This window comes from Monocercomonoides exilis, assembly GCF_001643675.1.
Source record: "Monocercomonoides exilis strain PA203 chromosome Unknown scaffold52-633478, whole genome shotgun sequence".
Taxonomy (NCBI): Eukaryota; Preaxostyla; order Oxymonadida; family Polymastigidae; genus Monocercomonoides; species Monocercomonoides exilis.
This window is the reverse complement of record NW_027150597.1, coordinates 288,981-302,970: the sequence shown is the minus strand read 5'-3', so window position 1 is coordinate 302,970 and position 13,990 is coordinate 288,981. Positions and strand designations below refer to the sequence as shown.

At 41.7% G+C, this 13,990-nt stretch overlaps 4 protein-coding genes across 4 annotated transcripts; 2 read left to right on the top strand and 2 right to left on the bottom strand.

Moving 5' to 3' along the window:
- Positions 1-94: 94 nt before the first annotated feature.
- Positions 95-1,742, top strand: MONOS_16776 (uncharacterized protein; the record flags this gene model as incomplete). Its single annotated transcript, XM_067869649.1, has 2 exons — positions 95-411; positions 484-1,742. 2 exons carry the CDS (start codon positions 95-97, stop codon positions 1,427-1,429), a joined length of 1,263 nt encoding a protein of 420 aa, XP_067720653.1. The 3' UTR covers positions 1,430-1,742.
- A 13-nt stretch (positions 1,743-1,755) lies between these two features.
- MONOS_1568 (MIF4G domain-containing protein) lies at positions 1,756-6,641 on the bottom strand. The gene is made up of 4 exons (XM_067868572.1): positions 6,609-6,641; positions 6,482-6,542; positions 2,072-6,427; positions 1,756-1,820 (listed from the first exon to the last, which is right to left on the bottom strand). Exons 2-3 carry the CDS (start codon positions 6,531-6,533, stop codon positions 2,112-2,114), a joined length of 4,368 nt encoding a protein of 1,455 aa, XP_067720652.1. The 5' UTR covers positions 6,534-6,542; positions 6,609-6,641; the 3' UTR covers positions 1,756-1,820; positions 2,072-2,111.
- Positions 6,642-6,776: 135 nt separating this feature from the next.
- On the top strand, positions 6,777-12,276 carry MONOS_1567 (uncharacterized protein). The gene is made up of 4 exons (XM_067868562.1): positions 6,777-6,833; positions 6,953-7,026; positions 7,097-9,114; positions 9,262-12,276. The coding sequence occupies exons 1-4, from the start codon at positions 6,831-6,833 to the stop codon at positions 11,961-11,963; spliced, it is 4,797 nt and encodes a 1,598-aa protein (XP_067720651.1). The 5' UTR covers positions 6,777-6,830; the 3' UTR covers positions 11,964-12,276.
- Positions 12,162-13,915, bottom strand: MONOS_1566 (putative ribosomal biogenesis protein LAS1; the record flags this gene model as incomplete). The annotated part of the gene is made up of 2 exons (XM_067868551.1): positions 12,162-13,838; positions 13,902-13,915. The coding sequence occupies 2 exons, from the start codon at positions 13,913-13,915 to the stop codon at positions 12,287-12,289; spliced, it is 1,566 nt and encodes a 521-aa protein (XP_067720650.1). The 3' UTR covers positions 12,162-12,286.
- Positions 13,916-13,990: the final 75 nt, after the last annotated feature.

The window sequence follows — 13,990 nt, the reverse complement described above, 5'->3', positions numbered from 1 at the left end:
AACTGTTTAAGTTATTCTTTGTGCGACTGCTGATAAATGAGCTATTTTAATGAAAATAGAAATGATATTTATTTGATCTAACCGTATTTTAGGAATGGAAATAGCTGGTCTTCTTTTTCTTTGTTCAATCGCGCTTGTGTTTGTTATTGTGTATTTTGCTTTTCGACAGAAACCAAAAATAGAACATGAAGATCTTCAAAAGAAAGTTAAAAAACCAAAAAAACAAAAACCTGTTAAAGAGGAGAAAATTAAAAGTAAACCAAAAAAAGCTGATGAGCCATTGCTGAGATTAAATTTTGATGAAGGGCAAGAGATTGAATCATGGACTTCAAATAAAAAAGTTGCAATTGCTTATTTCCCAAATAAAACTCTTTCCATTTGCGAATTAACTGATAAAGGGAAAAACCCTCGGTTTGTTTCAAATCCATTTAAATTGCAATAATTATTTAATATTCAATATTAATTATTCTATTGCATTTGTAGGCGTTTTAAAATTATCCTTGATAAACCTATTTCAGGAGCAATTGCACTTAATCCAAATGGTGACAGCTTTGCTGTTTGGGCGGAAAACCTTACCTCAATTTCAATTTTCCAAATCGATCTGTCAAACATTACATTTAAAAAGAAAAAAGTTATCGGTATCGCTAGTGCAGATCGACCAACTTCTCCTTGTGATTTCTTTGAATATCGAAGTCAGTATTTTCTTGCTGGCAACAAAGAAGAAAGAAAGTTTTATCTATGGTCATCTAATGGCTCACTTATACAGTCATATCCCATTAATCAAGGAAGCGTTTGGACATTTGCCACATCACCAGATTCCCATTTTATGGCAGCAGGTTGCTTTTTGAGCGAATTAAAATTGCTAAAGTTGACAGAAACGAAAGATCAAAAAAATATAACTGGACTGGCGCTACATACTCCAATTTGTGGACACAAATCTCAAATAGTCGGAGTTTCATTTTTTGCAGACAACAAACGAATGCTTACGCTTTCAAAAGATCTGACTTTCAAAATTTGGGATTATTCAATTGATTTGAAGAAGAAAGACATAGAATTTACATCAAGCTTCCCAGTGCATAAAGACCTGATGGCACCTATTTTGGATCATGAAGAGATCAGCTCAAACAAAGGAAAGCGCTCCTCATCGTCTTCGTCCTCGAGCAAAGTGATTGAAGTGAGTGCAAAGAAGAATACGGCGAAAGCCAAGAAAGTTATCCACTTTTCTTGTGAGGTTAACAAACCAATGACGCAAGTGCTGTTTGCGAACGACTGGTCAATCTTTATCTACGACTTAGCCAAAGGGCGTCTGCTGAAGCGCATTGATCGTCCCATTGCGGTGGAATCAGTCAAGTGGGGCGACGACTCACACACGTTGGTTATTCACGAAGAGTATTCAAACCATGTGAAGGTTTTGTTTGATGTAATTTAAAAGCATATTGAGATACAAATATTATAAAGTGCTTTCATTCAATAAAAAAAAAAATGCTGTATTGAAATTGGAATAAATTGTCTTTTCCTTTTTGATACTGTTTATGAGGTGCTTATCAAATGATGTTGCAATCTTTAGTGTTTCATAATGTTTGAATTTTGGAGTGTGATATTTTTGCGCAACTTTGTTTTATGCTTCTTGCTGCTTTAAAATACTTGCGTGATGAAATTATTTTACTAAGGATAATTCATTTGCTCAATCTTTTGCTCACTTCTTTTCTGTCGAACATTTCAGCTGAGTTTAGTATGCAAAATGTATTCTTGTTATGCTACCTTTTCTTTCTTTCTTTCTTTCTTTTTTTAATCTTTCCCAGCCCATAGGGTTATGTAAACTATTTGGAAGTGAAAAGAAAATCGATAATATTAAAAAAATTATTTTGAAACTTAATTACATGAACAACAGAACAATATGTAATTTTCTTGTGTTCTGAATAAAAATAAACGATGATAATTCATTAAAAAAATGGAAAAGAAAAAAGAGCAAGTATTTCAATAAAAAAGCCAAAAAACCAAAAACAATTCGGTTAAATAAAATAAAATGAAATAACAAAAGAAAAAGAAGATATTTTTGAAATAGTCAAACATAAGTGAGTCAAAATAAACACAAATCGCTGATGTTAAACTCAGCTTGTTCTGTATATCTGGGTGTGTGAGGAGTGGTGACAGAAAGAAGAATGCCCTTTGCCAGACGCCACCACACGAGTGCGAGAAGAGGAGTAATATGAAGAAGAAGAAGAAGAAGAAGAAGAAGAAGAAGAAGAAGAAGAAGAAGAAGAAGAAGAAGAAGAAGAAGTATTTGAAGATGCATTCGTAGCATAAGAAGCAGCAGAGGCAGGAGGAGAAGGGGAGGGTGTGTATATTTGTCTGTGTGGATCAAAAGGAGTGGAAGAAGAAGAAGAAGAAGAAGAAGAAGAAGAATACACTAAATTAGCTGGGCTGTATGTCTGCTCCTGAGAAGAGACATATGTGCTGATGGGTTTGATAATGGAATGTGTCGCTTTCAATGAAGATAATGCTTCCTTATCGAATGAACGAGATGCATCGTTCTTCGTGTGGAATGAATCATGCCTTTCAAACTTGTATTTGTTTTCGCTGCTTTCTTCGCTTCCGTTGCGATAGACAGTCACACTTGATGATCTGTATGTGCTTGTGCATGTGACAGCACCTCCTCCCACACGCCTCACCACTCCATCATCTTCATACTCTTCTTCATACTCTTCCTCATATTCTTCCTCAACCGGCTCTTCCTCTAAACCTTCTTCTTCCTCTTCCTCCTCCTTCCATGCCCTCTTCCTCAGATCCAGGACATCCAGAAGCATAAACTTCAGCCTCCTCGGCATGTCCTGTGCATCCACCAGCTTCGCCATCACCTTCTCATACCCATTCACTTTCTTCTGGTTCCGCTCCGTCTCCTCAAACTTGCCCCCGACTTTCGTGATCAGCGCCACAAAGCCTTCAATGTTCTCCCAGTGTCTTCTGTCAAACGCCGAGCTCAGCATCTTCTTGCAGCACCAGTGCACAATAGACTCATGCAAGAGGCCTACCACATACAGCTCCCCGACAAATGACATGATGCCTCTGAACTTCAGCCGCAGAATCGCATTCCTCTCTTCTTCCTCAGAGGCTGCGACGCTGTTGGAAGTACTGTTACTCAAAGCGGATGTGCTCATAGAAACTGAACTGTCTGCTGCTTCTTCTTCTGATGTGTTTTGTGCTCTTTCATTTTCTGTCTTCTTTTCATTGTTCTTCTCATCATCTGCTCTTTTGCTTTCTGCTGTTTTTGCGGATGCTGCAGGTGTCCTGCCAAACAGGCGAGGGATGCTCATAAACTCCTCCTGGCACTTCAGCAGAAGCAGCTTGTAGAAAACAGACTTCCGATATATCGACTCACTTGCTTCTTCATTCTCCTTTTCCTTTTCTTTCTCCTTCTCTTTCTCTTTCCCCTTCTTTTCTCCCTTCTCTCCTTCTCTCTCCTCTTCTCCTCCCCCCAGTAATATCATATCAACACTCAGCACTTTGCACAATGCTGCATACATCTTCACATACTTGCTTTCCACCACTGCCTTCTCTAAAATGTTATCCAGCACCGACTTCAGCACAGCCTCTGTCTTCACCAGCCCCACAAGCTCACTCGAAATATCAGCAAAGTTGAGAGGCGACAGCTTGTTTAGCAAAGATAAGCATCGCCCAATCAGACGCTCTTCTTCTTCCTCTTCTTCAGCTGTCTTCACTTTTTCTTCTTTGATTTTTTCATCTTCGTCTTCTTCTTCAACTTCTTTTGCCTTTTCTTCTTCTTCTTCTTCATCCTCTTCTTCATCTCTCTCTCTCTTCTTCTCCTTCTCCTTCTTCTCCTTTTCCATTGCCCATCTCGATTTTGCAACACCTCCTTTCCCTTTCTTCTCTTTCTCCTTCTCCTTCTTCTGCTCTCTGTCTATTGCTGACTTTGGCTTCCATGCTTTTTCTGCTTTATTTGGCAAGGGAACGAATGAAGATGCACTTTGATGGCGATGAAGGAGATTGTGATGCTGATGATGAGAGGGAGACAAGAAAGAAGGAGAATACGAGAAGGAGAACGGAGAATAAAGAGGAGAAAAAGCAGGAGATGGAGAAGGAGACGGAGAAGGCACTGGATTGCGATGCTTGTTGCGTTGCTGCTGTTGCTGTTGTGAAGACATATTCATTTTCTGATTGTTCTGCCGATGATTCTTCATCTGCTGTGTCATTCCATTTGTGTGGGAGGAGGAGGAAGAAGGAGAGGAGAGGTCGAGTGAAGGCATGCTGGCAGAGCGGGTGAAAGGGAAGTATTTGTCCAAATTGCCTGGCTGGTTGCGCGCTTTGAGGAACAGATGCATAAGCAGAGAACGAGAATACACATATTTTCTGGATAATTCTTCTTCTTCTTCGTTTTCTTCTTCATCTTCGTTTTCTCCCTCTTCCTCTTTTCTTCTTTCTTCGTCAAACTGAGCAGCTGCCAATAGCGATGCAGTGGAGAAGTCAGCACAGCTGGCAAAGGAATGTGGATTGACCTCAGGGAAGTTCATAGGCAGTGTGTTCTCTTGGCTGTTGGGCAGCTCATTTGTGGGAAGGAAATAAGAATCTGTTGAAGATGAAGGATCAGGTGAGAGGGAAGAAGAAGAGGAGGTAGAAAGAGAAGAAGAAGAAGAAAGAGAAAGAGAAGAGATGTTATCATATTCCACAAAGCGCAGCTCAGTTTCTGATTGAGATTCGCAGTGGAGGAAAGGCGGCTCAGAGCGAATGACGGGAGGAGTGGAAAGAGCAGAGGGCACGTTGTTTGAGGAAGAAATGGGGATAAAGCGACGATTGTGAAGTTTGGTTGAATTTGCTGTTTCTTTGGCTTTGATTTCATTTTCTGCTTCTTCTTCTTCTTTCTGTTCTTTTTCTTTCTGTTCTTTTTCTTTTAGTTCTTTTTCAAGTCGTTTTCTTCGAAGTTTTTCTTGTTTTTCTTTTTCTTTTTGTATTTCTCTTTCTCTTTCCTTTTCCTTCTCCAATTCGATTTCTCTTTCTCTTTCTTTCTCTTTCTCTCTCCTTTCCCTCTCTTCCCTCTCTTCTCGCTCTTTCCTCTCTTTTTCCAATCTTTCCTTTTCCATCTGTTCTCTTAGCAACCTTTCCTTCTCTTCTTTCTCTGCTTTTTCCTTCCTCAGCTCTTCTTCTCTTTCTGCTGCTTTTATTCGCTCAATCCTTTCCTTTTCTTCTTTCTCTTCCTTCTCTCTTTTTTCTCTTTCTCTCTGCGCTTTTTCTGCTTCTGGTTCTGCTTCTGCTTCTCTTTTGAGCCTTTCTTGAAGCTCTTTTGCTGTCTTCTCTTTTTCGTCTTCTTCTCTCTTCTTGTTGGCAATTTCTTCTCTTCTTTCTTTTTCTCTTTCTCTTTCTTTTTCTCCTTCTTCTTTATCAACTTTCTCATCTTCTGCTTTTTTCACTTCTTTGCGATAGACAAATTGCGATCTAATTGTTTTCCTGCTTTCTCCTTTCTTTGTCTCCTTCGAATTCTTTTTGTTTTTAGTCTTTTCTGTTTGTTCTTTCTCTGGCTTTGAAATTAACTGCTTAGACTGAGCAGACTCCTGCTTAACAGATGTCTGTTCGATCTTTTCCTCATCTTTCTGTGGTGCTGCTTCAATACGCGCAGCAACCTTTTCCTTTTCTGAAAATTTGCCAAATAAGAAATCATCTTCTGAATCGCTTTCTGCAATAATGTCACTGGACAATCTAGCTGTTCTTTTATCATTTGTAACCTTCTGAACTGTTTGTGTTTCGCCTGTTCGATAAGTTAAGGAAGACTCTTTGCTCTCTTGTTTTAGCAGCACTTTTGATTTTTGCTGTTCTTCTTTTCTTTCTGGCAAAGGTTGTTGATATTGTACAACACTTGGAACGGTTAGGCCAAGCATCTGCTGAAATAGAAAAAGCTGCTGCGATAAACTTGCCTCACCTAATGTTGCCATTTCACTTTGCGCAGAAGTTTGAGAAGGAAACGTGGGGGCAAAATTTAGAAGAGAAAGAAGAGACGTATCTAAACCAGGGAAAGATGAAACAGATGAAATGGAGTTATCAATGCCACTACCCATTGTCAAAGGTTGTTGCATAGAAAAGTCTGAGACAGATTGAGGTGGTTGCATAAGTAGCATATTCATAAAAGCATCACTGCTAGATTGAGACGGCTCCGGAGGCGTCTCTAAATTCTCGTTATGAAGCAAAGTATCTTGAAACGTTTCGGAAATTGATTGCGGGATTGTAGCTTTCTGCTGCTCTTCACAAGAGATTTTCTGTTGCAAAGGTTCTTCGTCTAAAAGTGAATGCTGACTTATTTCAGAAACATAAGATAAATTCGAAGATTTTCGCTCTGTATCTTCATTCGTTGGAACATCCGAAGAATAAGATCTACTTCCAACATAACGATTTTTCCTTTGACTTGGTCTCTGATGAAACCCTAGAATCAGCAAATATTATCATAAAAATTGTGCACACAACAACTGAGACATACTTGAATGTTTCGACTGAAAAATCTGAGAACGCGACGGTTGAGATTTATCCATAAAAAAGATCTGATTAATTAATTATTTAGAATTATGTTGCAAAAATACTTAAAAAACTCTTGTTTAATAACAAACAATTGATTATATCTTTTGGATGTCACGAACTATAAAGGGTTATGTCTAATTGTGAGAAAAAATATGATGGTCAAATGATTTCATGCTATTTCCATCTTTGATATAATCATTTCAAATCAAGTTCTGAAATGTTTCGATGAAAATCTCGATATTGTTGATTTTCAAATCGAATCATGGGCTAACAACGATCAAATATATTTGTTGTTTTGATACAGGTTTTTAATGGTTTGAAACACGTTTTGAAAATTGAATTTTTGTTGCTTTATTTTAATACTTTATTTAATTATTGCTTTTACGATAAATTTCGAAATGGCTTGTGATTTGATGAACTCATTTTTTCTAAGAGTGCAACAGCTTCATCTGAGCAATCTGCACAAGTTATTCAACTGTTTTACTCCCAAGCAGTTGTTTTTGAATAGTATGAACAAAGCTGTTATCGCACTTCGAAAGTTGACAATTCTTTATGAATATTTCAATATATTATTTAGTGTTTCAACTCAGTATGAACCACGAGGAACTCTTGCAGTAACAATTGTTCGAAACGCAACTCAACCATTTTATGTTTTTAAGATTTTTAAGACCGCCCAACCAGTTGGAGAAACATTTGTGAACGAAGATATTTCTGAAAATTCATTTTCTGTTACTATTCAAAGCGAGCGTTTTGCATCTTTCAGAGACAAGGCGAAAGTTGCTTGGTCTGTACAATTTTCTAGTGCTGAAGAAGCAAAGAAACTCGAAGATACAGTAAAGCAAATAAAGCAACAGATGGCTGAATATAAAGCAAAATTGGCTGCAACAATGGCGAAAAAAGAAGGAACTCAAGGCGAACTTATTCCCATAATCACCGTTTCTGCTGGGAAAGGAAATTGGCAAATTCTTCCTGGAGATTTTATCGGAGCAACCTTAATAATATCCAAGCTAAGTGGCCAACGAAATAATGAAAGCTTTGAAGCCGGAGAGGAATTAGACAGATTTGACGGAGGAGAGAATATGTTCAAGATGACGCTTGGAAAGAATGAAACAGCGTCTACAATCGAATATACGTTTGTGGGAATGAAGAAAGAGGAAAAGAGAAAAGCGTTAATTCCACTAAGCGCGCTCAAAGGGCAGGCGAACTTGGAGCATTTACCAGAGCTCGAAAAGTACGTGAAGGCAGCATCTTTGACTAGAGACGTGGTGGGCACAGCAAAAGAGCCGTGTATTGTTGTGGAGATTATTCTGAGCGGAATCAAACGAGACCTCGAAAACAAGAAGCTTGACTTGACAGCACAGGATGCGAAAATACGTTCAGTGAAAGACAAAATGCTGGAGCAGATCAAACAGGATGTGAATTCGTTGCTGCCTCAGCTGCCAGCCGCAGCCGCCGCAGCAGCAGCACACACATCTTCACCTGCACTTCAGGCAGCTCAGCAGGCTGTGGCCAACACATTAGTCCCACTCACACCCTCAAGCAGCACAGAAGACGAAGGGCTCTTCAGCGACCTCAGCGAAGAAGACAAAAAGAAACTGGCACTCAAAAAGAGAATGGCAGCGCTGTCGCAGGCAGGGCGTATTGCACAAGGAAGCACAGCAGAAGATGCAGCAGCTGCGGTGGCAGCAGCGACGACCATCTCAAGCTCTGAGGAGGCAGCTGGGCTTATTTACGACCCGAACTCGAATGGTGATGGGTCAGAGATGATGCACCCATCAGCGTCTATCATCAACATGATGAGCTCACATCTGGCCAGCCGCATGGTGGATGACGACAGCAACTCGGAGGACAGCGATGACGAAGGAAACGAAGAAAGAAGAAAGAAGAAAGCTGAAGCGGCTACAGCTGCTGCTTCTAATGCTGCTGCAACATCGGCACAAGGAACAGCTGAAGAAGCTGGCAGCACTTCTGCTTCTGCTTCTGCCTCATCTTCATCTGGACCTTCTTCTTCTCAGCAAGCAACTGAAGCAGCATCAGGCGAAGCGAAAACAGATGCTTCAAACACAGCTGCTGGTGGTGCTGCAGCAGGTGCACAATCATCTTCAGCCTCGTTTGCTTCGATGGCTTCTCCATTCGGAACCGATTTTTCATTTATGGGGCAGATGCCAATGGGTGGAATTGCTGGAATGCCAGGAATGAATGGAATGAATGGAGATCAGATGGGAATGGGGATGGGGATGGGGATGGATCCGATGCAGATGGCGATGATGATGAACCCGATGATGATGGGCGGCATGGGCTTTTCTCCCTTCATGAACCCATTCATGCTGCAGGCACAGGCAGCTGCAAAGCCGAGGAAGAAGAAGGCGCCAACAAAGGGAAAGAAAACAGGAGCGGCTTCTTTGAAGAAAGGGAAGAAAGGCAAGGCAGCTGAACAACCAGATTCAGAAGTTCTATTTGCTGACTCTGCATTGAGTGCTTCTTCTTCTTCTTCTGCTAAGCACATTCCTGTTGCCACAGAGAAAGAACAGTCTCTTATCAACCAGCTGGACGACTTGAACCAAAGACTCTCTGTTTTGACTGGAAAAGTGCCAAGTATGCTTCATTGTTTTTTTATTATTGTTCACTTTTTCATTTCGTTTCTTTTTTTTTTCCTATTTTTCTTTTTATTGTTTTATTAATTTGAATGACTAACCTGAATTTATCTCTTCTTTATTTTGCATTTAAATTCATTCTATTCAGACGGCGAGGTCTCATCAGTCACTCTTCTATCCACACTTCACGCGATTGTCGATGAGAACGAGCGTCTGGCGAAGGACAATGCACTCCACGTGGAGCATCTGCACCGTCTGGAGAAGCGTCTTCAGGAAGAAGAAGAAGAGAAGAGGCGCACGATGGAGAGAGAGAGGCAGACTGTTGTGTCATCAGTGGAGCAGCTGCAGAGAGAGAGGGAGATGCAGAAGCGTATTGTGGCTGAGCTGACAGCGACAATAGCAGAAGTGCGAGACGAGCTGGAAGCTGAGCGGCAGAAGGCAGCCGAAGAGCATCAGCAACGATGTGATGCAGTGATTGAGAAGGCGACAGTGACAGCAGAACTGGCAGTGCTGCAGACGAAGCACAAGGAAACAGCAGAGCAGCTGGTTGCGCTGCAGGAAGACCACGAAAGACTGACGAAGTTGGCGGCACAGCGGGGAGAGGAGGCAGAGAGTGCGCGTGTGGCGAAAGAGGCAGCGATGAACGAGCTGATTGAGCTGAAGGAGGAGACAGAGAAAGACAGAGAGGCAGCAAGCGATGTGGCGCAGCGCTATCGTATCCTGCTGGAGACGAAGGAAGGGTCATACAGCACAGAGAGAGAAAGATTGGAGACTGAAAAGGCAGCAGCCGAGTCGGCGCTGAGGGAGAAGACGGCTGAGGTGGATCAGCTGAGAGAAGAGCTGCAGCAGGCGCGGATGGCAGTGCCAGAGATACAGCTGGAGGTGGAGAAGGCGAAGGAGTTCATTGTGAGAGAGAGCGATGCAAGATTTGCAGCGGAAAGGCAGCAGTGGGAGACAGAAAGAGCGCTGCTGAGAGACGAGACGGAAAGAGCACAGAAGGAGAAGGAAAGATTGGAGAAGGAAAGAGACGCCAGGAAGAGGGTGGGACATCTTCTGGGGCAGACAGCAGGAGAAGAAGCAGCAGAAGGAGGAGTTGAAGGAGAAAGCGCATCAGCATCATCATCAGGAGAAGCAGGTTCTGCGGTGAGCGAAGAGCAGAAAGCAGCGATTGCGAAGGAGGCAGCGAGGCGTGTGAAGAAAGAGGAGAAGAAGAAGAGGCACGAGGTGCGTGTTGGGTGGGCGAAGCGGTCGCAGACGATGGTGAAGCAGAGCTTGGGGATGCTTTTCCGGCAGCTGGCAGAGCAGTCGTTTGTGGAGGCAGATGAAGACGAGGACGAAGAGTCATACAAACGAGACGATATTCTGACAGAAGTGAAGAATGCAGTGAGGGATGTGGCATCATCGATGGCAGAGGAGATTAAAGATGCACTGGATGAGGAAGAGGAAGAAGATGAGGAAGATGAGGAAGAGGAAGAGGAAGGAAGTGCAAATGAGAAGGAAGAAGAGAAGGCGGAGAAGAAGAAGGAAGAGAAAGAATCGGAAGAGGAGAAAGAAGAGAAGAAGGAGAAAGATGGCGAAGAAGCAGCTGATAAAAAAGAACAAGAAGGAAATGCAGAAAAAACCGAGAATGAGAAGGAAGAGGGAGAACATTCAGCTGAAGAAGCAGAAGTTAAGCCATCCGAACAAACAGAACAAGGCGAAAATGCAGCTGTTGACGAATCAGAGAAGCCTAAAGCAGAAGGAGCTGAAAACGAGGAAGCAGCAAAACCCGCTCAATTTGACGAAGGAGAAGGAGAAGAAGAGAAAGAAAGCGAGAAAGCAACAAAGGCAGAAAATGAAGAGGTCAAAGACGAAGACGATCTATTCACTTCAGGAGCAGAGAAGAAAGAGCAAAGCTACCAGAATGAGACAAGCCAGTTTGATGACGAAAAAGAAGAAGCATCAGAAAAGACAGACAAGCAGGCGGAGAATGCAGAGGAAGGAGGTTTGTTGGCAGACGCTGAAGGAAAGAAAGAGGACAAGGATGAAGAGAAAGCAGAGGAAAAAGAAGGAATTCAAACAAAACCAGCTGACGCTAAAGCATCGCTGTTTGACCAAGAAGAGGGTGAAGATGAAGAAGATATCTTTGCTCAACCAAAACAGACACCAAAGAAAGAAGAGAAAGCAAAAGAAGAAGGAGAAAAGGCACAAAAGGCATCAGAGTCAATATTTGGAGAACCAGAAGTGGAAGAGCTGGATGTGGATCTGCCAAGTGACGAGGAAGAAGAAGAAGCAAAAGAAGAGAAGAAAGAAGAGAGCAAAGCAAAAGCCGCAAAAGACGAAGGAAAGACAAGTTTGTTTGGAGAATCTGAAAGTGAAGATGGAGAAGATGACATATTCACTCAGGGAGCAGCATCTGCAGCTACAGCTGTACAAAAATCACCATCGCCGCCACCAAAACAGCAGGCAGCTAAAAGCGGCACATCTGACAATTCAGACGAAGAAAACGAAGAAGACAATATGTTTCTCTCTTCGATGACATCTTCGAAGGCAGCAGCTGGATACAACGATACAAATACTCATTCTTCGACATCACTCTTTGGAGAGGACGAAAGCAAAGAGGACGACAAAGAAGAAGCTAAACAGACAACTTCTCAGCAAAAGAAAGAGGAGGAAGAGGAGATCGACGAGGATGAGCTTTTTGTTCCGAAGTCGAGTCCAACGCCCGCTCGCACATTGGCTTCTTCCAAATCCACTCCAAGGGCATCTCCAAAGGCATCTCCACGCCCATCTCCGAAGGCGTCTCCATCAATCGCCCCGAAGACTGCGCTGTTCCAAGACGATGATGACGAAGATGATCTGTTCTCGTGATGATTTGGGATGAGCGCTATTTCAAATGTGTTTGTCATTCCTATAATTTTTTTTTCCTCATCTGCATCTCACTTTCGCTTCCTGTATATTTCTTTCGAGCTTCCCTATCATTTTAATTTACAATCGTTTTTATTTTTTTAATGATATATCTTTTATTCCTGTTTCTTCAAAAGAGAGGCATTACTGTGAGAAAGACTCTTTTCTTCTTCTTTATTTTTGTTTTGAGATATCGCAAATGTAATTTAATAATAATAATAATATTTTTATAAAAATCAAAATCAACACAAGCAAAATGAATTGGATATTTCATGAAGTGCGTTTGGTTATATAATTGAAGCAAAACGGAGGACATTATGCTCACTCTTCTGTTTCCCACAGAGCGGAGTCTCCATCCATTCGATGTCTCCCTTTGCATCTTTCCACCCTCCACACAAGCTGACAACTTGCAGCGTGCTCAGCGTCTCGTCAATGTAAATAGGCTGCTTCCGCTGCTGCTCAAGCAGCACAGCTAGCGGACCGACGATGGCAGATGCTGGAGGTGAAGAGGGCTGGGCAGGTTTGTCTGGTGTGATTGAGGGTGGAGCAAAAGGGTTTCCTGAAGGAGGACTCAATAAACGAGCAGAATTGAAAGGCTGAGAATGAGCAAACAGAGGAGAAGAGTTCATCAGAAACTGAAGGAGCGGATGAAACAGAGTTGTGGACTCATCGAATGCTTGAGATTGCTTGTCTTTATCGCTTTCAGATGTCTGTGCAAGTGAAATGCTCATAGAAGAAGAAGAAGAAGAAGAAGAAGAATTTGAAGAAGACAATTGCATTAGATCAGGAAACAAAGAAGAAGCGAGCAGAAACACTTCTTTTAAATAAGGTACAAACATTCTCTGATCAACAGAACATGAAAAAGAAAGAGAATTCGCCTGAGGTCGCACAAAAATTGAGGCAAAAAACAAAGGCTGTGCTAGGATGTCCTTGAGGACGCGAATGAAAGCAGAGTGCGGGAGAGAGAAGAAGAGAGGATAACAAGAGAGAGAAGCCGAAGAGAATGACGAAGAAGCAATGGTGCAGCGGATGACAGAGCGAAGCATTGTAAGAAGGTTCGAAAGTTTTAGCTGAGTCGAAGTGTCAGGTGAAGTGAAACGAATTACACGTGAAATGGAGAAAAGGAGGAATGGGGAGATAGATGGGTACAGATCGATAAGCAAAGAAAGCAGAAAGTCAAAGTGACGAAGTGGTGGAAGCGGATCCTGAAGTTCAAAGAACGTTCCTTTTTTTTTCGTTTTCTGTGTCTGATTTGACATGCTAACATCAGAAGTTGATGAAGTTGAGTCGCAAGTCACAGTACAATTTCCGAATGCATCAATAAAAGAAGTTAGAGAAAGAAAAGGCGAAGTGGTTATATCATGTTGTTCTGCGATAGATGAATGATACAATAAATGAAGGAGCAAAGGCAAAAAATGATGAACTATCCCATCCCAACCAATTCCAAGCGAATTAAAATTTTCAAATATGTTTTCTTCTGATAATCCGTTTTTCTTCTTTAATTCCCCACAACCAATCTCATCTCTGCTTCGCTTGACTTTTTTTGCTTCAGCCGGAATGTGACATTTCAATGGAAAGCAATACCACATAAGAAATTTCCAACATTGAACACGTTTCTCCCGAATGAGCAATGACTGTGAGTCCCATGCATGTTGCTTTAGCCACAGAAGACTTTTCTTTGCGAATGTTACAAGAGTTGGAAGAGGAGGTAGTGAACCGTGAGTAGCTTCGTGCCTCTGATCAACAAGAGACACAGGGAGTCCAATTTTGCGTGCCATCATTGCAACTGCTAAAGGTTGGGAGCCTTGTTGCACTTTATCAACAAGACCATTTACAAGTCTGAAAAATCATCACAAAAAAAATTTTTTTCCGTAAAACTTCAAAAGAAAGTAAATAGCTAACCTTACAAGAACCATGGCCAAAGAATATGAAATCGTTGAAGTATGTGGACTATTTTGCGGTAAATTTTCAATATCTACAAGAAGAGAAGC

Bases quoted from the DNA above. Each gene is read 5' to 3' on its own strand.
- MONOS_1568 (XM_067868572.1), bottom strand. From the start codon at position 6,533: ATGGATAAATCTCAACCGTCGCGTTCTCAGATTTTTCAGTCGAAACAT. The intron at 6,428-6,481 runs GTATGTCTCAGT...TGCTGATTCTAG, and splicing joins TTTTCAGTCGAAACATTCAA to GGTTTCATCAGAGACCAAGT.
- MONOS_1567 (XM_067868562.1), top strand. The intron at 7,027-7,096 runs GTATGAACAAAG...TATATTATTTAG, and splicing joins CAAGCAGTTGTTTTTGAATA to TGTTTCAACTCAGTATGAAC. The intron at 9,115-9,261 runs GTATGCTTCATT...CATTCTATTCAG, and splicing joins TTTGACTGGAAAAGTGCCAA to ACGGCGAGGTCTCATCAGTC.